This window comes from Gigantopelta aegis, chromosome 9, assembly GCF_016097555.1.
Source record: "Gigantopelta aegis isolate Gae_Host chromosome 9, Gae_host_genome, whole genome shotgun sequence".
Classification (NCBI taxonomy): domain Eukaryota; kingdom Metazoa; phylum Mollusca; class Gastropoda; order Neomphalida; family Peltospiridae; genus Gigantopelta; species Gigantopelta aegis.
In genome coordinates this window covers 64,173,825-64,197,697 of record NC_054707.1, presented here as the reverse complement: position 1 = coordinate 64,197,697, position 23,873 = coordinate 64,173,825, and the positions used below count along the sequence as shown (strand labels likewise).

General features: G+C 39.3%; 2 protein-coding genes across 2 annotated transcripts; one reads left to right on the top strand and one right to left on the bottom strand.

Moving 5' to 3' along the window:
- Window positions 1-8,034: 8,034 nt before the first annotated feature.
- On the bottom strand, window positions 8,035-12,684 carry LOC121381312 (isochorismatase domain-containing protein 2-like). Its single transcript, XM_041510570.1, has 4 exons — window positions 12,463-12,684; window positions 12,071-12,181; window positions 10,076-10,208; window positions 8,035-8,602 (listed from the first exon to the last, which is right to left on the bottom strand). Exons 1-4 carry the CDS (start codon window positions 12,644-12,646, stop codon window positions 8,398-8,400), a joined length of 633 nt encoding a protein of 210 aa, XP_041366504.1. The 5' UTR covers window positions 12,647-12,684; the 3' UTR covers window positions 8,035-8,397.
- A 237-nt stretch (window positions 12,685-12,921) lies between these two features.
- Window positions 12,922-21,513, top strand: LOC121382121 (GDH/6PGL endoplasmic bifunctional protein-like). The gene is made up of 3 exons (XM_041511625.1): window positions 12,922-13,812; window positions 15,303-15,391; window positions 18,430-21,513. The coding sequence occupies exons 1-3, from the start codon at window positions 13,145-13,147 to the stop codon at window positions 20,031-20,033; spliced, it is 2,361 nt and encodes a 786-aa protein (XP_041367559.1). The 5' UTR covers window positions 12,922-13,144; the 3' UTR covers window positions 20,034-21,513.
- Window positions 21,514-23,873: the final 2,360 nt, after the last annotated feature.

The window sequence follows — 23,873 nt, the reverse complement described above, 5'->3', positions numbered from 1 at the left end:
GTATTCGCCACTCATGAAACTGTTGCCACCCCTGCCCTTGGCGCCCATTCCCAGTGTCCATTTTAATAATAATAATTAAATTCATCCTCCACAAATGCCTTGAATACCATCTACCGGCCTCGGTGGCGTAGCGGTTAAGCCTGGTGGGTACAGAGTTCGCAGCCCGGTACCGGCTCCAACCCAGAGCGAGTTCTTAAAGGGGACAATCAAGGCATTTGACCTGGTATGCATATTCAACGATATATAATGCACATTATTGCTTAATATCAACAAGTATAATCGTATAATTAATAAAACGGTTAAATGTGACGGCTATTATATATAACGGGCGCAGCCATTTTGTATCATCCCAGTGAATACGCCCTCTGACGAGCTGGTGGTTACGTAATACCTAACGTGTCACGTCAGGAATTAGTCTTCGAACTGAAGAAACAAAACATACCTGATTTTTGCGGATGCATCGCAATATTTTGTAATAATAGTCATCCCAGTAAGCCAGCAACAATTATATATTATTAATACAAAATAAACCACCATTGTCAAAGTGTTGAAATAACTGTATTATGGTTTGTACATAAATTAACCCACGTACTGAAATAATAATCGGAGTGTTTTCTTAGTTAATTGGGGTTTTTTTTTTCCGTGGCCTGTACTTGTGGTTCCTGATTGGCAGGTGTATATTTAGACGGTCCCCAGACACTGTGTCTAGACACACTAAAAATACGTGCCTTTTTTATTAAGATCACAGGGTATTGTGTGTTAACCGCACGGACACCCCTCTAATCGTAATCGATCAGCCGTTCTGCTTTATTACTTTTTCATTTGAACTTATTTTCGTGCTTATATCCAATTAAGGTTCAAGCACGCTGTCCTGGACACACACCTCAGCTATCTGGTCTGTCTGTCCAGGACAGTGGGTTAGTTGTTAGTTGGTTAGTAGTTAGTGAGAGAGAAGAGGGTGTTGTGGCCTTACACCTACCCATTGATCCCTTAAGAACTCGCTCTAGGTTGGAGCCGGTACCGGGCTGCGAACCCTGTACCTACCAGCCTGTAGTCCGATGGCTTAACCACTACGCCACCGAGGCCGGTGCTTTATTACTGTAAGTAATTCTGTAAAACCCTTGATTAAGTAGACTTTCCCCATCTAAAATAACAAAACTGACCCATTAGGCCTACGTAGTCCCAAAGAAAAGAAAACTATCACTTGGGTATCGTGAGTGGTCGTTTTGCTCGAACGTAGCATACCAATAGGCCTAATAATATGCAAAAGAAAAATACTGTAACTCCATTTCGTTCTATTGATGCAAATTGAAATATATTTAGTTAAATAGTTTATTATACTATCAAGTCATTTATGTTCTTTTACAAGTCAGGTTAATGAAAGCGAAGCGCCTTGTCGTAAATTAGAGCGTTTGTTTACACTGTGCAGAGAGCGGATGGACGGAGCTGACGTCACTTCGCCCCAAGCTATGCCACCGGACGTCACAAAAACGAAACAAAATGGCAGCCCCAAGTTAACAGGAATAATCATGTTTTTTTATTAACTCTAAAAGTACGAGTGTTTTATTTGTTAAAGTGTCAGTATGTGTTGGTGGTCCGGGTATGCATCTTTCCAACACATAAATCTCGTTTGAGTTTACTCTACCTTTAAGGGCTCAGTGGGTAGGTGTAAGGCCACTACAATCTAATTAAAATTAGCTCCACTATTACATGTGGATCTAAAGACAGCCAGTTGGAGCTCATGTCCACCAATCAAAACCTTACTTGCAGAATCCTGCCAGTGATTTAAAAATAATTTGAAAACATACCGAATTATCCTGAGGGTATACGACATGTTTCGTGTGAATTACGAATGCCTTAAAACATGTTTTATTTTATAAAATAAATAATTTGTAATGTAAAACTAAAGACTGATTTAGTTTTTTTAAATTTTATAAATAAATAAATAATTTTTAATTTAAAATTGAAGACTGATAACCCACCCCGTACGTATTGGTATGGTTCGCTGTACTGCGGCCACTAAAATAGACTCGCCCGATATTTTTAGAATTTGTATGCTCCCAAATAACGTTATAAAAGGCGAAGTGTGATTGGTCAATATTTAAATTATTATTCAAATTCTTACCTCGACCTTCAGACAATGAAGTTGTCTAGCGAGAACGTGGTGATTTCTCTACCCCCCACCCTGGGGGCTGTGTTGCGTGTACTTGGCCCACTAGTCAAGTACCGCATTGAACACAATGGAGACAGTGCTGTTGTAACCTTGAGTTACGGAGCTACCAACTCATCAGGATCGAAGAGGAGGAACCGGAGGCGGCGACCTAAGACTTCGCAGGGGGGACCAAACCTAGCGGCTCAACCGCCAGGAGCGGTCCCACCTGCCCCGAAGAGGAAGATCAGACCAACGGGAGCGAGACAGGGTGATCCAAACCCGGTGGCTAAACCACCGGGGGCGGTTCACTCTGCGCAGCCGCTCCCAGTTTCTGACCGGAAGCACTCGCCAGGAGCGGAACAGGGGGGACCAAAGCTGTCAGCTCCACTGACAGTGGCGATCCCTCCTGACGACCCACCTGCTGAGATGGAAAACTGGACACGTCATCGTGACGGACCCCCCAGCGAGCCCACAAGCGCCTTCTATTGATGTTGTTGCCGACCCTGCAGCCGGAGGGGAGTCCAAGAGGAGGAAGATGTCAACGGTGTCCGAACCGGGGACACTCGACCAATCCGAATGGACTATCGTCTGTGAAAACATCCCATCCAAATGGCAGGGTTGTATCCACGGCGACTTCACTGACACCAACCAACTGAAGGGACTTTGGAATGAAAACAACTGGCGAAATCTACCCAACGGAATTGGAAAATACCAACTTCACTCAACAGGAACTGGCAACCAGATCCACGTGACTGCAAAACAGGACGGACTGTACAGGCAAGGACTCTTGATACCGGATATGACCAATACTACGATCCATCGTATCCTCAAGATAGTGCTGAGAGATATATATCCGGCAGCCATCTACAGGAATATCAAGGTCTTGATTGAAGGACTCCCCAACTTCAGGCCTGGGCAGTCCATCACCTCGCCATGAGTCCTGTTATACCAACCTCCTACCAACCTTTACCTCCGTGAGTACCAACCTTTTTTATTGGGCTAGTTAGACTTTAAACGTTTTGGAAGCAGTTCTAAATTCTTATGTTTATTTTTTTTATAAGTAGTCTAACGCATTTTATTTTGGCGCCCGTTCAATTGCTCAAAATCACCTTAAAACTTTTCGGCCGAGCAGTCTTAACCATTTTTGGCTAAAATTTTAGAGTCCAGACATGTATCGGTATGCAGTACTCTTTGTAGACTTAGGTAAAAAACAGGCTTCACCGAGGAATCGAAATTCAGCCAATCAGAACACGGCTCCCACTCGGTGTTACTTCTTGTTTATGAAGTGTCTGCTAGTCGGTCCGCGCTAACTAAATGGCTTTTTTCCAAATTCCGCCCACTTCAAAACTTACCCCCCCCCCCCCCCCCCCCCCCTCCGCTCCGAGTCAGTCACTGGCGAAGTCAGAGGCTAATTCCGCAGTGGGCGTGCCTGAACCTTCGTGGATAGGGGCACGTAAATATAGTTACCCATACCCATAAATTATTATTTACAGACGAAATGTTACCTGGACATTGGGGACTACGCAGTGTTGTTAGTTTTAAATCACTGGCAGGATTCTGCAAGTAAGGTTTTGATTGGTGGACATGAGCTCCAACTGGCTGTCTTTAGATCCACATGTAATAGTGGAGCTAATTTTAATTAGATTGAAGGCCACTACACCTCTTCTCTTCTCACTAACCACTAACAACTAGACAGACAACCCAGATAGCTGAGGTGAGTTCCCAGGACAGCGTGCTTGAACCTTAATTGGCTATAAGCACGAAAATAAGTTCAAAATTAAATTAATACCATCTTTGAGCATCTTTACTTTAAACATTTCCTGGAAGCTTGCCCACGAACTACCTACAGATCTCGCTCCCGCTGGAAGCTCTGCTCATCTATTTTCGCTAAACTCAATGTGCCCTTTTTAGAATCTTGTTACCCCCCCCCCCCCCACCACCACCACCACCACCACCTTTTTTTTACCCAATGAATCCTTAAATCAACCACTGTCTGCACCACGATGAAGAACATTACATGCAGGGTTAAAACACATTTACTCAAGTAAGTATAACAATTTTGTCATGTAAAAATGAGAGGCCTCTCAATGCATGTTTTCACCAGTGTTTTAAAAAGCTAACATATATACAGAGAGAGAGAGAGAGAGAGAGAGAGAGAGAGAGAGAGAGAGAGAGAGAGAGAGAGAGATTGAGACAGACAGAGGGAGAGACAGAGACGGAGAGAAGATAGGAAGAATAGGAGGGAGACACAGAGAGCAGGTTCGTATGAACCGGAGGCGGGTGTTTTGGAAGGGGTCCAACTCAAAGATAAAAATGGACGTCACTTCTGTAACCTCCAAAGAGACACCCACCCAATTTAGAGATTGTGCCCTCCCACACCCCATTCCAGAGAGAGACAGAAGAGAAGGGATCGAGGTTACAGAGTGACAGATACAACTATAGTCTATGTTTTTTTGGTGAATAATTTCAGTTTGGTTTGACTAAGAAGAAAAGTAAGTGTTTTGGAAATAACAAATAAATACTATTTGTGTAGTCAACTTATAAATCAATCGGCTCATAATAAATAAATTCTAGCAAATTCCATAGTATGGAAAAAAGGCGTTCCCTGTGGGATGGACTATAGGGCAGTATAATTATGCCATCGGCTTTGATGTACCTGTTGTTATCACAGGTGAAAAAACATCTATTGAATGCGATTGATTTTAAGATGCTTAGCTTGCACTGTTACGGAGCTACACCTTGGTACACACATGCACACACACAGATATATACACGTACGCACACACATGAAGAGAGAGAGAGAGAGAGAGAGACAGACAGACAGACAGACAGACAGACACACACACACACACACACAGCCGTTTAATTAATTTGAAGTGCCCTTTTTAATAAATTAATATAATAAATGACTTCTTTTTTTTTCGTATTCATCCTCCATATTTGCCTAGAATACGCATCTGAGCATCTTTATTTCAAACATTTCCGAGGAGCTTGCCCACGAACCTGTTAGAAATCTCGCTTCCTTTGGGAGTTCGGCTCATTTATCTTCGATCAAGTCAAGTGCCCTTTTTTAATTTTGTTAATATTTCGCGCTAAAATGTGCAGATGATCGAATAATGTGCGATATTGGCGTAAATACTCAAGAACAAAACCGAATGGTTACTTTGTACATGTAGTTACAACAAAATTGCATATTAATAGGTAATCTAAAATTATATGATTAAATCATGCGAAAATATGAACTGCGCACTTGTACCAAAAATATATAATATTATATCAGAGAAGACAAACCATATTATGTTACTCTTTATTACAAATTATATGTTACTCTTTATTACAAATTAACAATCAACATATTACATCACAGATCACATTATATTATCATCTCAGGCGCATATGCAGGGGGGGGGGGCATATCGATTTTGTTTTCGAATATAGACTCCCCCACCCAACCTCCGCACACATTCCTGCACATTCCTGAATCAACATTCCAAATACATAAATTCAATCTCATTGAATATATGGATGTATGTACATATTATTTAAACTGAGGTTATCAGTCAGTTTTCATCACAGGTCCCCACCCCCCACCCCCCAATCTAGTCAAAGCTGAAGATCTATACATGTATATAATAAAGACACCCTCATCCCGCTGTGGGGCGGGACGTAACCCAGTGGTACAGCGCTTGCTCGATGTGCAGTCGGTCTGGGATCGATCCCCATCCGTAGGCCCATTGGGCTATTTCTCGTTCCTGCCAGTGCACCACGACTGGTATATCAAAGGCCGTGGTATGTACTACCCTGCCTGTGGCATGGTGCATATAAAAGATCCCTTGCTGCTAATCGAAAAAGAGTAGCCCATGAATTGGCGACAGCGGTATTCCTCTCTCATTATCTGTGTGATCCGTAACCATATGTTTGACGCCATATAACCGTAAATAAAATGTGTTGAGTGCGTCGTTAAATAAAAGATTTCTTTCTTTCTTTCATCCCGCTGTTACCTGTGATTTGCTAAAATTACCTGCATCCGATAGTATGTAAACATATATGAGACCGGAAGTCAACATGTTGTACAAGACATTCTGCATCTTCCTTGTATTAAAGTGCTATTTCCACAAATAGAAAAAAAGAAAAAAAGAAATGTTTTAACGAAGCACTCAACACATTTTATTTACGGTTATATGGTGTCAGTGATATGGTTAAGGACCACACAGATTTTGAGAGGAAACCCGCTGTCACCACTACATGGGCTACTCTTTCCAATTAGCAGCAAGGGATCTTTTATTTGCGCTTCCCACAGGCAGGATATCACACACCATGGCCTTTGTTGAACCAGTTATGGATCACTGGTCGGTGCAAGTGGTTTACACCTACCCATTGAGCCTTGTGGAGCACTCACTCAGGGTTTGGAGTCAGTATCTGGATTAAAAATCCCATGCCTCGACTGGGATCCGAACCCAGTACCTACCAGCCTGTAGACCGATGACCTAACCACGACGCCACCGAGGCCGGTCCCACAAATGGATCACAGGCATGCTATGAAAAAGTTAAAAGGTCAAAGTTTGTTCAGTTCAACTGATTTATGAATTGGCTATTGGATGTCAAACAAATGGTAATGTTTTTACTCGTCTTTTGTTATATTTTTCCATTAGCAGCATGGGATCTTTTATACATATAAGTACTTTCCCACAGACAGGACACTACCTACCACAACCATTGATATACCAGTTGTGGGTTGAGATAAACAACTAATACAGATATCAAAACTCCAATCCACCATCTCTGCTATCAGAGCAGTTCAAGCAGAGTCAATGAAAACGTTGATGGATCCAGCAAATCAGAATAAAATGTTTTTGAATATTAAAGGGACATGCCTGTGTTTGCTACATAGTAAGATGTTTCCGACTAATAAAATATTTCTATGATTAAACTTACATATTAAATATATTTTCTTGTTTAGAATATCAGTGTCTGTATATTCAATGTGTTTCTGGTCGTCTTAATATTTGTAAGAAGCCCAAACTGGATTTTGTTTTGAAATAATTTCCTATGTACGAAAAAAAAATATATTAGGAAATAAATAAAATTTAACCTAGTACAGATATCTGAACGACCAGAAACACATTTAATATACAGCCACTAATATTTTATGCAGAAAAATATATTTGATATGTAATTACAATCGTTAAAGTCTCTGTTAGTCGATAACATCATAAAAATTGCAGCAAACTCGGGAATGTCCCTTTAACTATAAGGTTTTGTACTTCATTTCATTTCAAATTATTTTTGTGCTTATATCCAATTACGGTTCAAGTACACTGTCCTGGGCACACACCTCAGCTATCTGTTCAGGACACTAGGTTAGTTGTTAGTGAGAGAGAAGAGGGTGTAGTGGTCTTACACCTTACCCATTGAGTTATTAAAACTCACTCTGGGTGGGAGCCAGTACCGGGCTACGAACCCAGTACCTACCAGCCTTATGTCAGATAGCTTAACCACGACACCACCGAGGCTGGTGACATCGGACTAAATGAGACACTAAGACACCTACAGCAATTTGTTAGTATTCACACATCATGTAGTTGTTGAATTAGATTTTCAACAAATTTGTTATGAAAAACATATTTCTTAACATACTAGCTGAAAAGAACAGTGTGTGCGATATTTGTGGTATCACATGACGAATGTTGGCAACTGGCTTAAAGATATCAAGTTGGCTGCTCCATGAAGATGACCTAAATGTCAAAGCCAACTGCCCACTGAAATTAAGAGTCAAGAAACTGATTGCTGCCTATTGCGAATAAACTAACTTTACAAATAAATAAAAATTAAATAATGTCAAACAACATCACGGCACCAAAAGAAATAACAACAACATTAGCTACTAGTATTGAGTAATTGTGCAAACTGCAAATGCTGTATAACATCCAAATTGTTTTTAAACCTGGGCCTCGTTCCACGAAGCGATCTTAGCCCTAAGATCAACTTAAGTGCATAGGGTAGCTATGCGCTTAAGGTAATCTTAGGGCTAAGATCACTTCGTGAAACGGGGCTCTGGTTTCTAAGGATATGTAAGATATAGAATACGACACTTGTGTCTGTTAGATGCCATTTTTCTTACAAGTAGATGTTTAAAAATTAAAGCAAATAATTTTCACTCCTTATATATGTTTCGGAACAACACATTGGTAGATAAATGGTATCTAACGGCCACTCATATAGTATTTCCTATGTCCAATTCCACATCAGTTTGTTGGTTTATTGAAGGTCAGCTTGACATCAGAAACCGGAGATTCCCCGAGCAAAGCACTGTCTGGGGCTACGTCCCAGAAGATTTTCTGAATCTGTTTGAATTTCGGATGAGACGAGTCCCCTGTGAGGGACAGAAGCATGCTCTCACTGGTTGTTAGGTATGCCCCTGCATTACTGATTCGTTGATAGGCATACATCCTGAAACAGTACCAAACACAGTTTTTTGAAGAGCCATACCTAGTGTAAAATAATTATTGATGGAGGATGGGCGGTAAAAATTATACAATATACAATAATTATAGGATATTAAACAAGCTTCCATTTCATACGATGTTTATGTCCGAGGGACATAAACATGATATGTAAAGGTACTTAGGTAGCAAGTTTAATATCCTATTTATTACCCATTAATCCATTTAAATTTTATATATTTATATCACTAATAGATTACAATTTATATCATTAAATTTGTTTAATTAATGTTCTGGTAAGGTCGAAGTGCGCCAGTTGTATGATATCGAGGTGTTATGTCCCACTTGACAATTTAGTGGGATTTAACACTTTGATATATGCCTGGTACAAAGATATTTTTTTAACCATATGGGTAATAATATGGGATATTCTCCAATGAAATGAAAAGATCACTTTTAAATCTGATAGGGAACTTTTTCATGTTTTTCTTGGAGACAACATGTATGTACCCGGTATGTACCTGGGCTGGTGGTCTCCCTTCCACCTAGTTCAAGTGGTTTAACAAGCACAAGCAGGCAATCTAATTCAAATTAGCTCCACTATTACATGTGGATCTAACAGCAGCCCGTTGGAGCTCATGTCCAGTTGACCTTTCATTCGACCAATCAAAAACTTACTTGCAAAATCATGCCAGTGATTTGAAAAGAATTTGAAAAAAATTGGGATTATGCTGAGGGTATACAAAATGATTCGAGTGAATTACAAAGTATGCCGGAAACTAATTTCAATATAAATTTTTATATAAAATTTGTTTCAAGATGAAAAATAAATCCGTGATGATATAGCCATAAAATCTGTTTATACTAGTATACAATCCAGAGTTTATTACTGCACTTTTCCCCCTGTTTTTTCAATGTTGAAATAGGCCAACAAAAGCGAAGTGTAATTGGTCAATATGTCACCTGGAGATGGGAATCCACGCAATACTGTTAGATCTACTGGTGAGATCAGTAGAGCTAATTTTAATCAGATTGACAAGCAGAGCAAGCTGTTATAGCACACACCAGAGGCTATCATGGGTGCAAGTTCTGAGTACTGCCAGCTCTTTCACCTAGGACAGGAAGGGGTTGGGAGAGGGAGAAGGAGGGATTGCCAACACTGGCTGGTGCAAGGCAGCCTGTCTGGGGGTCGGAGGTGTACGAAGAAGGTGTTTTGATACCAGTAAGGAATCTGCAATGTTTTTCCACCCAGATACTACAAATTGTTTTTATAGTTTAAAAACAGTTTATTTATCAATATATCATTATGGACTTATGCTGGATTTAGTTTAAAATTATGAACACACATAACATAAAAATTTATATAATTACGATATAATCCAACAAATTTGAAAATATTCGTTATCAGTACACTGATATCTTAGTGCTACAGGTACAATATGTTTTGGGAAACCAGAGCACCACAAGCCAAAACATTTACCTGTCAACTAAACTTCTCGAGGAGCAGGCGTCAACTATAACATGAACATCAAACCCTCTGTCCAAAAGGTCAAGGACAGTCTGCTGAATGCAAGCTTGAGTTTCTATTCCACAGAGAACAATGGACTTCAAATCTGCAAGGATGAGTTATTAACAAATATATATTAGTTATATACAACATTACAAGTTTGTTATTCTATCCATATATATTGATAGATGCATACATTCCTTCACACCATTGGATGAGAACACAATATATTATTTTTGATAACACATGGGTTGTTAACGTATGTATGTGTGTTAACAATTTCAAGACATACGACTGGCTGCTCCTAGGTGATGACCAGGTCACCAGTGCCATGCAGCCAATGAAAACCAACACAGTGGAAATAGATTACACTGCGACATATACTTAACCTGACAATCATGTGTCCTGTGACACGTAAGTTAGCTACAAGTGCAACGACTGTAAATAATTTTTAGTCGAAAAAGATGTTAAAATTTACTAAAAACCTGGTTTTTGAGGATGTGTAAGAAATAGAATAATACATTTGTGTCCGTTAGATACCATTTATCTTGCAACTCATTGTTTAAAAATGTATCAAACTTGCTTTTGCTTGTTAGATACATTTTAAAACAACTCATTGTGAGATAAATGATATCTTAACGCAGGGGACAATATTTAAAAATCTTACATAACCAGAAGTCAGTTCACGTGAGTTTTACTAGTTAACCGATTGTTCGGTTACGTGAATATTGTTCTCGTAACCGATGAGTTAGGCCTACATAATCCTAAAACACTTGAACTACGGTTCAGTGCTACATTGGAGGTTGAAATGTATTTAAAAACAATTGATTTTCATGTTCATTACTGATATATGATACTTTTAATTTTAGAATGTAATTGTTCACCACGTAACCAATTGGCGGTTCTCGTGATTTTAAAGTTGCGTAACCGAACAACGGTTCTCGTGAAATATTGTGCCCTGTTAATGGCCACTCATGTATTATTCTCTATGTATTAAATACCATAGTAGAAACTGGATCTAGCCAATTTTGGTTTCAACCTGTAGACTGGACTTCCAAATTATGCAGGCAGATATCTATTGTCATCTATATTTTATTTACATGTATTAAGTATTAATTAGTAGACCATTTTCTAAAAGTATTTTATCAGATTCCAGTTTCATGAAATATTATAAGTATACATACATATGTACGTACATACATACGTATGTACGTACATACGTACGTACGCACACACACACACACAGACACACACACACACACATACAATGTAAGCAAGCATAAAGCCAGTTTAAATTTTACAAATTCTAAACAACAACAATTATTGTTCAGTAGTACTGGTAATCCAAATCTTATCCATCTGTATATTCATGTATTAATCTACATTTTAGCAAATTATACATCTACTATGCTGTTATTCTTAATAATTACAGTTAAACTTTTAAAGTCTGGGGTGCTAACCATAGATATACTCCATACAAGGTGCGTAATATTTCACACAAACTGTAGTTCTGTTCACGTGTAAGTTATATACAACTTTAAATTTACAGTAACTACCAAATGGTTATGTGATGAACAGTTACATTCAAAAATAAAAAGTTGATTTATATTACAACAAAAATTCTTTATTGCAGTTAATGTCCAACATACAGGCCTCTAAAAATTACAAGAGCGATTGTTTTGTTTGCGAGCTGCTCAAACAAATCTAATTTAGTGTAATCTATTTTTTGTTCTCGCAAAGTTTGGAGCATCTTATACATGGATATAATGGGGTACACAAAAAGGAAATGGGCTACCTGGATTTATTTCTGCATAACCGATAAATGGGTCACTCATATTTTAAATTCTCAGAGGCCTGAAATAAAGATCAAAGTACAACATCTCTTTTGCAATTGGTGTAGTTTAAAAGCGTATGAGCAAGAGGAATACATAAATATATGATTAAGATACCTATATTATATACCAGTACCTTTCATTTTGCTGATGTGTTGTTCTACGTCTGGCACAAGCATGGAGAACTTAGTCTTTGGAAACACCTTGACCTGACTGACATCCAGTTCACTTACTGTGTGACCAAGACCTGAAATCAAATCTCATAGCTAATCAACTTGATGCAAGCTAAGTAGGCCTACTGTAACTTGATGACAAATCCCACCATTTGAACTGCTGAAGGGGTTAGTGAAGGGGGTGGGGTGTACTACATAACATTGTAGTAATTTAACAATAAATGTACTGTAAACACAACATTTAAGACAGCCTGTAACTCAAATTTATTTATTATGATTTAATATTATTAATTTTTATTTTAAAGGTTAAACAAAAACGAACCCTATGAGGGCCTCCCATCTGACAGCGACAAACCTTTTGGATACTGCTCTGTCACGACCACAGGCATATCCAAAATATTGGCTGCATTTAGCATGCGACCGGATACTGCTATGATCTGGGGATAGTACTGGATTGTTTTGCGAAATCCATCCTGCATGTCACATAAAAATAAAGCAGAATTTTTAAGAACTATTTTCCCTAGTCTCTTGGAAGCCATGTTTCTTGTAGTTTCCTCTTTGCGGACGAGATCCACAGATTACCGTGCCGAAGTCGACGACTACACGGCTACATACCAGTACCCTGTGTAAAATGCACGTTCTATATTTAAGAATTAGTTGATGTGTTATTGACTACAGACCGAACTATGTTGCTATATATCAACGACTTTTTGGCAATTCACAACCATTATTATTCCCACTTGTACAGAAGATCTTTATTATTAAAGGAGGAAATAAAATTACAGAATGGACGCAATGGCCGCGCCCACAAAAACGTTTTCTTCACAAAAATATTACATCGGTGTTAACACTTAAACAAATCAGTTGTACACAGAGCATATGTACAACAAGTAATTTCCTCGGTGTGTAGGTACATCCGCCGTATTATATGATGAATAAGAGGAAGCCTAATATAATTAATTTATACGGAGACAACATTGCACTGATTTGTTTTCTTTGAATTTCCATCGACATTAGTCTGACGTAATATACACAGAATGGGCGTGATCATTGCCTGCCTTGTATTTGCTTTGGTATGTTTTGACAGTTTAATCCCATCTGAAACGACTTCAGTCCGACATACTGATGTGATTGTCGTTGGTGCCACTGGGGACCTTGCCCAAAAATATCTCTGGGGAGGGTTTTTCCATCTGTTTTTAAAACGTGTCGGTGAAGGACATTCGTTCACGATTTACGCGGTTGGGAGATCGCCACCTGAACACGCAAATCCGATACTCGACGGGATACTAAAGGAAAAAACAAAATGTCCACTCGACATGACAGTAGATCATTGTATTGAAATGAAAAATAAATTTCACAAAGCAACGTCATACTCCATGTTAAAAACTAATGAGCATTATTTTGAGTTTTGTTCAGCCGTTCATGACAGAAGAAGAACCAGTGGGCGGATGGACGGAGAAATCATATTCTACTTGTCGGTACCATCAAGTTCTTACATTGCAATCACTCAGCTTATCAATAAACACTGTAGACTTCATAGCGGCAAAATAAAAGTCCGGATAGTTCTGGAGAAACCGTTTGGAAACAATAAAGAATCTGCTAAAATGATGGACAGTGCTCTGGGTGAAGTTTTTACCGAGGAGGAAATATACAGAGTGGATCACTATCTAGGAAAAACAATTGTCCGAGAAATATTAACATTCAGGTGCGTGTAGTAACGGTTACATATTATTAATTTGTATGATTCAAATAAAATTCAATATTTGATTAATTTATAGTGTTCGTTTCAAGTGTAATCTATTCCGCCCATTACTCGTTTAATAAACAGTTGAATTTAATGTGCATTTGTGCTATCAAATAAATATCAAGTAATATGGCCAGTTCTTTTGTACTTGTTTGAACCCTGTTGCAACCTGTAAAAATCGTTAACTATAATATCATTGCAAGGTTTCATAAAAGTAATACTAATAGTATGCTGTAGGTCAAGCGGGGTGTTTTAAAAGAGGAGGTATTAGACGTCGAAATCGGGGAATGAGGGGAAATGACACTGGCCTCATAGACGCGGAAATCATCTATTACATCTCCCCCAACTGACATGAACTACATTTATTATATTCATCCACTGATCACTGGATTTTCCAGGCACTGGGAAATTTGGGTTGTGCTCTCTCAACACTCGACTTAAACCACTTCAGAATCGTCCTTGGCCTGTCACTGTTGTAATACACGTAGCCTACCTGCAAATGAGTAATTGTATTCTAAGAATCACATGATTATGTGATGACAATATGTTTAATGGCGTATGGGGGTTGAGAGGAATTTCATTTGAAATTTCTTAAGGTGAAATTTAGGCGTAGCCTGCGATCGATCTCCGTCAGTGGGCCGATTTTGACTATTTCTCGCTCCAGCCAGTGCACCACGACTGGTATATCAAAGGCTGTAGTATGTGCTATCCTGTCTATGGGATGATGCATATAAAAGATCCCTTAGAAAGATGTAGGTTTACTCTCTAAGACAATATGTCATGTCGAAATTACCAAATGTATGACATCCATTAGCTGATGATTAATAAATCAATGTGCTCTAGTTGTATCATTAGACAAAACAAAACAAATACATTTAAAAAAAAACCTTTGCCTTAAAAATCACTTTACACTAAAAGTTCAGACTTTATCTTTAAAATGCTTTGTTTGCACCGAAAAACAAGAAGTTCAATTCCCTGCCTGCTCGTGCACTTCTTAATCCCTTAACGCCTTGGGAGGGGGGGGGGGGGGGGGGCGGGGCGAGACGTAGCCTAGTGGTAAAGCGCGCGGTCGGTCTGGGATCGATCCCCGTCGGTAGACCCATTGGGCTACTTCTCGTTCCATACATTGCATCCCGACTGGTATATCAAATGCCGTGGTATGTACTACCCTGTCTGTGGGATGGTGCATATAAAAGATTCCTTGCTGCTAATCGAAAAGAGTAGTCCATGACATGGCGACAACGGGTTTCCTCTCAATATCTGTGTGGTCCTTAACCATATTATGTCTGATGCCATATAACCGCAAAATAAAATGTGTTGAGTGCGTCGTTAAATAAAACATTTCCTTCTGCCTATGCCTTGATCGCTCAAACATTTAACCAATGCATCAACTGAAGCAGTTATACTAACATATAAGTAACAGTTCTAATCACATCTGTATTTAATTACAGGTTCTTGAATAGACGCATAGAAGACAAACTGAATAAAGATGATGTGCAGAGGGTGGAGATCTTCATGAAGGAAACTGTTGGAGTTAAAGGTCTACTTACTCTCTCTCTCTCTCTCTCTCTCTCTCTCTCTCTCTCTCTCTCTCTCTCTCTCTCTCTCTCTCTCTCTATGGGTGTGTTTGTGTTGTGCCATGTGGTATGCTTTTGTCTTTAGAAATTTACAGAGTTACAGATCAACTTGGGTGTCTTTTTACTGTAATTTGTTATTGGCTAGGATTCATTCGCGTTTTGTTGGTTTTTGTGTTTTATTTATTTATTTCCTCTTGTTTTGGTTTTCAGTTAAATATTTCCTGAGTTTAAGGATATTATCTTAAAAAGTCTCTAACCATCATAGGCGTCTGGCTCCATATTCATAAACGTACTTAAGTGAATGTATGATACTTATCTATGTACTTTAAGTATGCATTTAGGTATCATACATTGACTTAAGTATGTTTATGAATACAGAGCCTGAAGAATATACTAACAAACATAAATAAATACTGTGCTTTATAATAATGGTTTTATATTTTCAATGGATTATTGAGTAAGATGTTACTAAATTGTCTAGACGAAAAATTGCAACTGAGTTTAATTGCCTCACATTGTATTAAGATTTGCAACAGTTTTACAGCGACATGGATGCATATGACGATTGACCTTTTTCATACGTATGATGGCTGTATGCGTTTACATGTATGTCAGGCCTTTCCCCAGGATCGTTTTAAGGCGCTTACATATATAGCATCATCATAACACAAAAATCAAGCCAAAAGAAGTGGGGTAGTGGGTTGAAAACAGTTAAGTGTTTGCCTTCAATCCATCAAATCATGTTGGGGTTGTTTTTGTGGGGGGGGGGGGGGGGGGGGGGGTTAAAACTTAAAAAATAAAATAACCCATCAATTCCCCACCCCCAACAATTTCATAATTTGCGCCATGTTGTTGCTGTTGATTTCAGCGTCGTGTTAAATGTTTGTCACCTCACAGTTTAACAAATACATATCTAGCATTATCTAACAAATATGATTATTGTAAACTAATTCAGTGTACGTTTAACTGCAATTTGTATAAATGCTGCATGTTCATTTCCTGCGATCGCGATCTCAGTGCGTGCTCTCGACCATAGGTACAAAATTAACAAAGACAAAGGAAATAACGAAACTGCAGTTAGGTATTCATTGATGCAAACAACTAGTGTTTTTCTACACATTTACATCAAGATTTACTTCCGTGTAATCGTATTGTTCATGTCCGCAACGATGTCTCTTGACACGTGGGTGTCAGCTGACTCTGAAGCGTGACGTATATTACACCGAGAGCTTTCCTCCGTTCAGCCAACGAACGTTCTTCCTAACGTTCGCGAACTATTTGATTGGTGTTCGTCGTGTCCATTTGGTTTAACGTGAAGCGTACAAACCAGTGTAGCGAACGTTTTGTTTCCGCTCAGTCTGGCTGAACTCAGCCCTTGGGATAGCCGACATGTCTTTCGGCCCTGAACTGGCATGTGTATTCAAATTGACATGCAGTGTCGGTTTGTTTTTATTACTTTGGTTCAGACTTTACAAAATTAAAATAATGGTGACATGTTTTACTCAAGAATTTCACCTTCAAAGATGTTTATTCAATTAATAGGTATTTTCTTTGATTTGTCTTGATGCGTAATTCCCAAGCATACAGACATTATTACAACAAGCAGTTATCTGGCGGATTAGTAGTAGCCGATCACCTGTACCACGTGACCAGCACAAGCCCACAAACGGTGCGATCAATGGACCTCAAAGTGAACAACTAAAGAATTGCAGAGATACCAAATGGAAGTGTGATAATGTGTGGTGAATGACGTTACGGATCACAGCTCCATTTTTTTTTTTTTTTTTTACATGTTACAAATTAAGCCGACACGGTCCTGCAGTTAAGGCGCTTACCAGACATGAAGGCGCTTACTTGGCTGGCTAAGGGAGCACGGGCCGTGTCGGCTTATCGCTCTAGGGAAACCCCTGGTATGTGACCATTACGACCTGTAGCAGGTGTTTCCAACTTGACGTTTAGCAACAGCCTTTAACAGATGTCACGAGTGAAATCTATTTATGATAGCGAGGATTTGTTGTGGCCGAATTGTTAGATTACGGCCGTTGTCGATTCTGCGTCGTGTGAATCGCTGGCATAGCCAGGATTTTATATTTGGGGTGTGGGGGGGGGGGGGGGGGGGGGGGCAACCCACATTGTGTATGTGTGTGTGTGTGTGATTTTATAACATTTAATTATACAATAAAATTTAATTTTAAAAAACCTTCGACTGGGGGTGGCCATGGGTATGGCCCCTTACCCCCCGGCCTACGCCACTTGTGTGAATCGTCGCAGCAGACGTGGGGAATTTAATTACATGTGTACCTCCATGTACACAAATAAGTATCAATATAATTTAATTGCATATTCATTTATTTATTTTAAATACAAAATTTGCAATTCCAAATTTATGTTTATGGAATAAAGGAAATATCGTTTGTAGTGTAGGGTTTCCATAAGGCCACCCAACAATGAGTGTAAGTACACGTTTTGAAAACCTAGCTAAGCAACAGATCAAATAACGGTAATTACTGTATACTTGGAGTTTAGAGGTACTGATTTACGCAATGTAAAATATTCTCTGCTATTGCATCTCAAAGGCGAAGCGCCCATTACGAACAGTACGCATGTGCGTAATGCAAAAAATCCGGGAATAGGTCGAGGCTGTCTGTAATTGTTCTATAAAATATCCTCATAAAATTGACTATAAAAAAGATAGAAAATAAATGCCTTAGAATGGGGGAAGGCCCCCGAATCCCCCCTCGCTCGGGCACGCCTTTGGCGTGCGTAATGCTAAAATTGTTCTGGGTACGTCCCTGCATCTTTTTGACCGTTGAATTACACATTACGTACATCTTCTTGCTTAAATTATCAATGTTGACAAAACCTGTATATTTTTAGTCATCCTGATGCTATAGTTCCAGACGTATAATTGTATGTTATACAGAAAAGGTTCATGCTACAGGAACTAGTCAATGAGTTTTATGTTTCTTGTATTTTATTTTCTTGCTATGTTTTTTTCCAGGTAGAATAGATTTCTTCGACCAGACTGGGATACTGCGAGATGTCTTTCAAAATCATCTCACTGAACTCTTGACGTTGGTTGCCATGGATTTACCACAGAACCTATCATCACCAGAAGACGTTAAGGCTTACAAGTTGAACCTTCTTCGTAGCGTCAGACCAGCCACACGATCATCAGTCTTGACCGGTCAATACTCAGACTACCTGACTGAAGTGAAAAACGAACTGAGCGATACGACGAATTCCACCTTCACCCCAACATTTGCAGTGGCCATGTTGCATATTAATTCACCGCGTTGGGAAGGGATCCCGTTTGTACTGGTCGGTGGTAAGAGGTTGGATGAACGGTCAAGTTTTATTAGAATCATATTTAAACAGAACAGAGTCTGTGTTAGTCAATGTGCAGACAGTTCGGGAGGCTGTAGAACTGAACAGCTTGTGTTTCAGCTTGGGCACGGTGCTTTGAAAACTCCAGCCATCCTCGTCTCAAAATCGCTGGGCATTCCAGTATGGCCATCTGTCTTAAAGGAGGCAGATTTTAATCATATTGATACAGTATTTGGTGACACAGTATCAAATCTGTTTATAGCAACACCAGTCAGTGATCCTGATGCTTATGCTGTTCTAATTGAAGACATACTGTCTGGAAGAAAGGACAGGTTTGTTGGAAGCAAACATTTGTCAGCATTGTGGGATATATGGAGTGAAGTCATCACGCAGACAGACACAAGGAAACCTAAAATATATGAGGCAGGGGATGAAGCAAGGATCTTAGATTTTATTATCACGGGTTCCATGATGGTTTTCACTGACAAAATTGAGCAAGTGGTGGAAAGAGATTTTGAGGATGACCAAAGACAAACTCCAACAACCTTTCTTGGTTACAAACTAGTCACCAATACAGCAGCTTATATTGTTAGTATGCTCGCAGAGGATATTGCTAAGAAAGTGCAGTCAACTCTTAATCATAGCTGGAATTTTCACATTGCCTTTTCAGGAGGCGACAGCCCAAAACGTCTATTTCACGTCCTGGCTCAGCAGTTCGCTCATCTTCCATGGAAGAGAATCCACGTGTGGCAGATGGACGAACGATGCGTACCATTCACGGATTTCCAGTCCAATTTCTACCATCTTCAGGACCTGTTTCTCAGTTTTGTTCCAATCCCTCATGAAAACGTCCACCCAATGCCAGTAGACATCAACGGCAAACTGTGTGCTACCAGAGATTCAGGGCGGATCTCGTATGGAGAGTCGCTGAAATACCATCTTCCTGACCTGAGCTTTGATTATAGTGTCCTCGGCCTTGGCAGCGATGGTCACACAGCATCGCTTTTCCCAAACTCCCCAGCTCTGTCTACAGACATGAAGGTTGTGCTTACTGAAAATACGTCCGATCATTTCAGTCGCAGGATGACACTGACCTTTCCTGTCATAAACAACTCAAAGCATATTTCTGTGTTGGTCACAGGCAAAGAGAAATCAAATATTTTAAAGCAGCTGGAGGAGTCGGAAGGGTCAGTATCAGATTTCCCCATACTGGGAGTAAATCCAGCCGGCGGAAGTCTAGTCTGGTACATTGACGGCGAGGCATTGCCTGAATTGTAGGTTATGTTTGGGACACATCATTACGTGGCGTGGCGTAGTAACACGTCGTGTTGTGTAATCCTTGTCAAAAAGTGTCAAACTCTTCGCAACGTTATTCGGAGTCCCCGTACGCTGTATGGAGACTTTGCTTATAACATTTTGAAGTCAAAACTCACGACCTCAGCCGTGCCCATTTTCTGTCAAATTACACGCTGCTAACACTACGCTTCGTCCCGACTACGGTATGTTTGTCTCCGGCATTACAGTCTACTCGCAATAAGCGTATTCACGAGGGCGAGAAATCGTGGACGCTCGCAGTCAATACAGTTTAATGTATACTGAAAGGATAAAGAGTGCCCTTGGGTGATTTTTCTCATGGACACACAAATACTGGTGATCAAATATATCGTATTTTCAAATATTAATTAGATAAGACGCTGATAACGACGGGTTGTATTTTTATACTTTAACCTATTATATATATTTTCGTTCTTTCTTTCTTTCTTGTTATCGGGTTGTATGTGTGTGTATTTATGTTGCGAGTAGGGGTGGGGTAAGTGCGTGCGCATGCGTGCGCCCGCGTTTTCAATTATTATTGATTGAAAACCATCTGAATCGATGTTTTCATGGAATGATGGTATTGTTCGCAGTGTCATCGCCTTTCAACATCCAGTGTTTAGCTTCGTTACGATCACATTCCCTCCTCGATGTTTTTCATGCGATGTATTCCAATCCCGTTTGCAACATAAATGTTTAAATGTTATATTCTGTGAAACCGACTTGCAGCCTTCAAACTATATGTAACTTTGTTTTCTTTTTAAAAGTTTATTTTTTTACGAATTGATTAAACGATTGTTTGTTTCATGTTTAATTATCAGTCTGACGGTCTACCTTTATTTGTGTGTGGTAAAGAGGCATTACATCCTTAGACAAAATGGATACTTGTTCGTAGATTTTTTCCGGGGTTGGGGGGGGGGGGGGGGCAAATTGTCCATGACACCAACCCCCCTCTAGTTACGATCGTGCATTGCGTTTTTAAGGGACTTCCCCGAGTTTGCTGCTATTACAACACGTTTCTGATTTATAGTCGTTTTAACGTCTAAAATTACATATGAAGTACGTTGTTAGTCCAAAACTCGGGACACACTCTTGTCATATATCTTGGTTAATCGTTCCACATTTAGTGATGCTAAGAGATAGTGTAAAATAGGAAAGTAGGTCATACGTTTATCATTCACGAATATATCTGAGCCTTGGTAAAGTGTCACACGTGTTCTTCACAGGTAATGTTTGACCTATAAACGTGTACTGTATTTTATACTTGTACTTACCTTTGTTTGATACACAGTGGCCGAGGTATTTTTCCTAAGACGTTCACCCAACCATTCATTCCTTTGTATCCGTTTATTCATTCAGGTATTCTTGTATGTTTTTCTTCATGTTGAAAAACTAACTTTACATATCCTCCTATGTACATACAATACATGTTTGTGAAAACTAACGTTTTGTGTTGTTGTTATTGGTGGGGTGGGGGAGAAGTTATACATATATGTTTCTTATGTTATAGCCACGTGTATATTACACCAGTACCCTGTCTCTGGTGTCCTGGCGGGATTCTAGTCTAGTTTGTATGTTTTCACAGTGGATTATTGTACAAAACAGTTTATTTTTGTAAACTTTATCAATATTCCGAAGTGTGTTCGGCTTTCTTTATCTGTCAAATGTTTGTTTTGCTTGAGGTCTTGAATGTGTTACTTTCTTTTATATATATATATGATTTAAAATATGTTTAAAGATGGCCTGTGTTGTGTTATTTTCAATATAACTCCATTTTCACATAGTGAATGTAAGCATTTCTCAATTTAACTTTATGAAAATTCATCACCATATATTTTGTTGCCGAGTTCATAAACAGGTAGACTATAATTTATTATGTACACACAGTTAACGTACTGCCTGTATTAATAACTGCGGTCTAATATCGAAATTAACTAATGCCACCGTCTATTTCGTGATTGGAACACAGAGTGCTGAGCACATTGTCAGTGTTCTACAACTTGTATCTTAATGACTAGTTTGCACTGTCCTATATATGTCCAATAATGTATTAAAGACATTGATCAAGAAAGAAAAGAAATCTCAAGTGGATAGTGACAACACCAGCGACAAGTTTATTGCTGCAATAGCCAGAGTATATTATTATTTAACCATTTAGAACATCATGTGACATCACCATGTTCATTTTTAAACTGACAGACGCTAGTCTTCGTTTTCTTTTGATTACTTATTACTCGGTAAAAGATCTCTTGCTGCCATTTAGAATGGGAGTAGCCCATTGCGTGGCGACAGCTGGTTTCCTAGATATCCGGGTCGACGCGATGTAACCATAATTAAAATGTGTTGAGGGCGATGTTAAATAAAAGCATTTCTTCCTTCTTACTACTTGGTAATCTAGGTCGCATGAAATGTAATATTCTCCAGTTCAACTCCAGTGCTAGCCGCTATTGTGAACATAGCGACACGTTTGTATGTTGGTAGACTTCTAAGGTGGGCCCTTGTACGGGGACTTTACTCGATTATTGAAATCATTTAGAGCAGAGCCGAGCGGGGTTTTTTTTTCTGTCAAGACACTTGGTGCACTGTTTAAGAGACGCCCAATCTTTTGTATAAAAGCAAACAAATAACAAGCCATTGATGTATTTTCCCGTTCCAACCTGTACTTTGCACTATACCAAATAACATCCGGCCTGGTCAAATTTTGAAGTGCGTCTAACTTTTGATAGCGCAGATAAATACTGCTAGTCTTGCCATTAATGAAAAACAAATATTTGCGAAAAACAATTAATGCAATTTTATTTCATCCAGCATTAAATGATGAACATTTCTATTAGTAAAACGTGGTTCAGTGATTGAGCGCCCATCTGATAGAGACCCACCTGAGATACAGTAACGTGTATCGACAACCACCACCCCTCATGGGGCTATAGATACTGGGTTATTTCCCTTTCCAACCAGTGATATATGACCAGACTATCACAGACCGTAATATATGCTGTTCTATTTGAGATAGAATAAAGATGTTGCGAATAATATGACGGCAGCGGGCTTCCTCTCTAGCGCTCGATCATAATGAGCGAGACGTAGCCCAGCGGTACAGCGGTCGGTGTGGGATCAATCTCCGTCAGTGGGCCCATTGGGCTATTTCTCGTTCCTGCCAGTGCTCCACAACTGGTGTAACAAAGGCCGTGGTATGTACTATCCTGTCTGTGGGATGGTGCATATAAAAGATCCCTTGCTGCTAATCAAAAAGAGTATTCCATGAAGTAGCGACAGCGGGTTTCCTCTCAATATATGTGTGGTCCTTAACCATATAACTAAATAAAATGTCTTGAGTGCGTCGTTAAATAAAACATTTCCTTTCCTTCCTGTGCCATAAACTGTATATTATGACCGTAGGTGTGCCAATATTAAGAGAATGGAACAAATGACATAGGTGGATCTAGGCTGCTTCCTTAGTTTTGGGGTGGGAAGTAAATGTTTTATTTAACGACGCACTCAACACATTTTATTTACGGTTATATGGCGTCTTTTGGGGTGGGATGTAGCTCATTGGCAAAGTTCTCTCATGAGGTCCAATTCCCACATACCATAGTCTTAAATTTGATATAGTAGTATTGGAGCTCCGGAAGAAATGGGGAGGAAACCTTAGACAAACTCCACCACTTAGCTATACAGCCTGTCAGCCTGAATTGTGATACGAAAATGTTTCAAAAACATTTTGAGGATCAACTGTGATCAGGAATGTTACAGTGTTTGATACGATACAGATACTGGAATTAAATATAATATGTATACAAACAA

Coding starts and splice junctions, on each gene's coding strand:
- LOC121381312 (XM_041510570.1), bottom strand. CDS start 12,646: ATGGCTTCCAAGAGACTAGGGAAAATAGTTCTTAAAAATTCTGCTTTA. Junction 12,182..12,462: donor GACAGAGCAGTATCCAAAAG/GTTTGTCGCTGT, acceptor ATTTGATTTCAG/GTCTTGGTCACACAGTAAGT. Junction 8,603..10,075: donor TCGAGAAGTTTAGTTGACAG/GTAAATGTTTTG, acceptor GTACTGTTTCAG/GATGTATGCCTATCAACGAA.
- LOC121382121 (XM_041511625.1), top strand. CDS start 13,145: ATGGGCGTGATCATTGCCTGCCTTGTATTTGCTTTGGTATGTTTTGAC. Junction 13,813..15,302: donor CGAGAAATATTAACATTCAG/GTGCGTGTAGTA, acceptor ATTTAATTACAG/GTTCTTGAATAGACGCATAG. Junction 15,392..18,429: donor GGAAACTGTTGGAGTTAAAG/GTCTACTTACTC, acceptor GTTTTTTTCCAG/GTAGAATAGATTTCTTCGAC.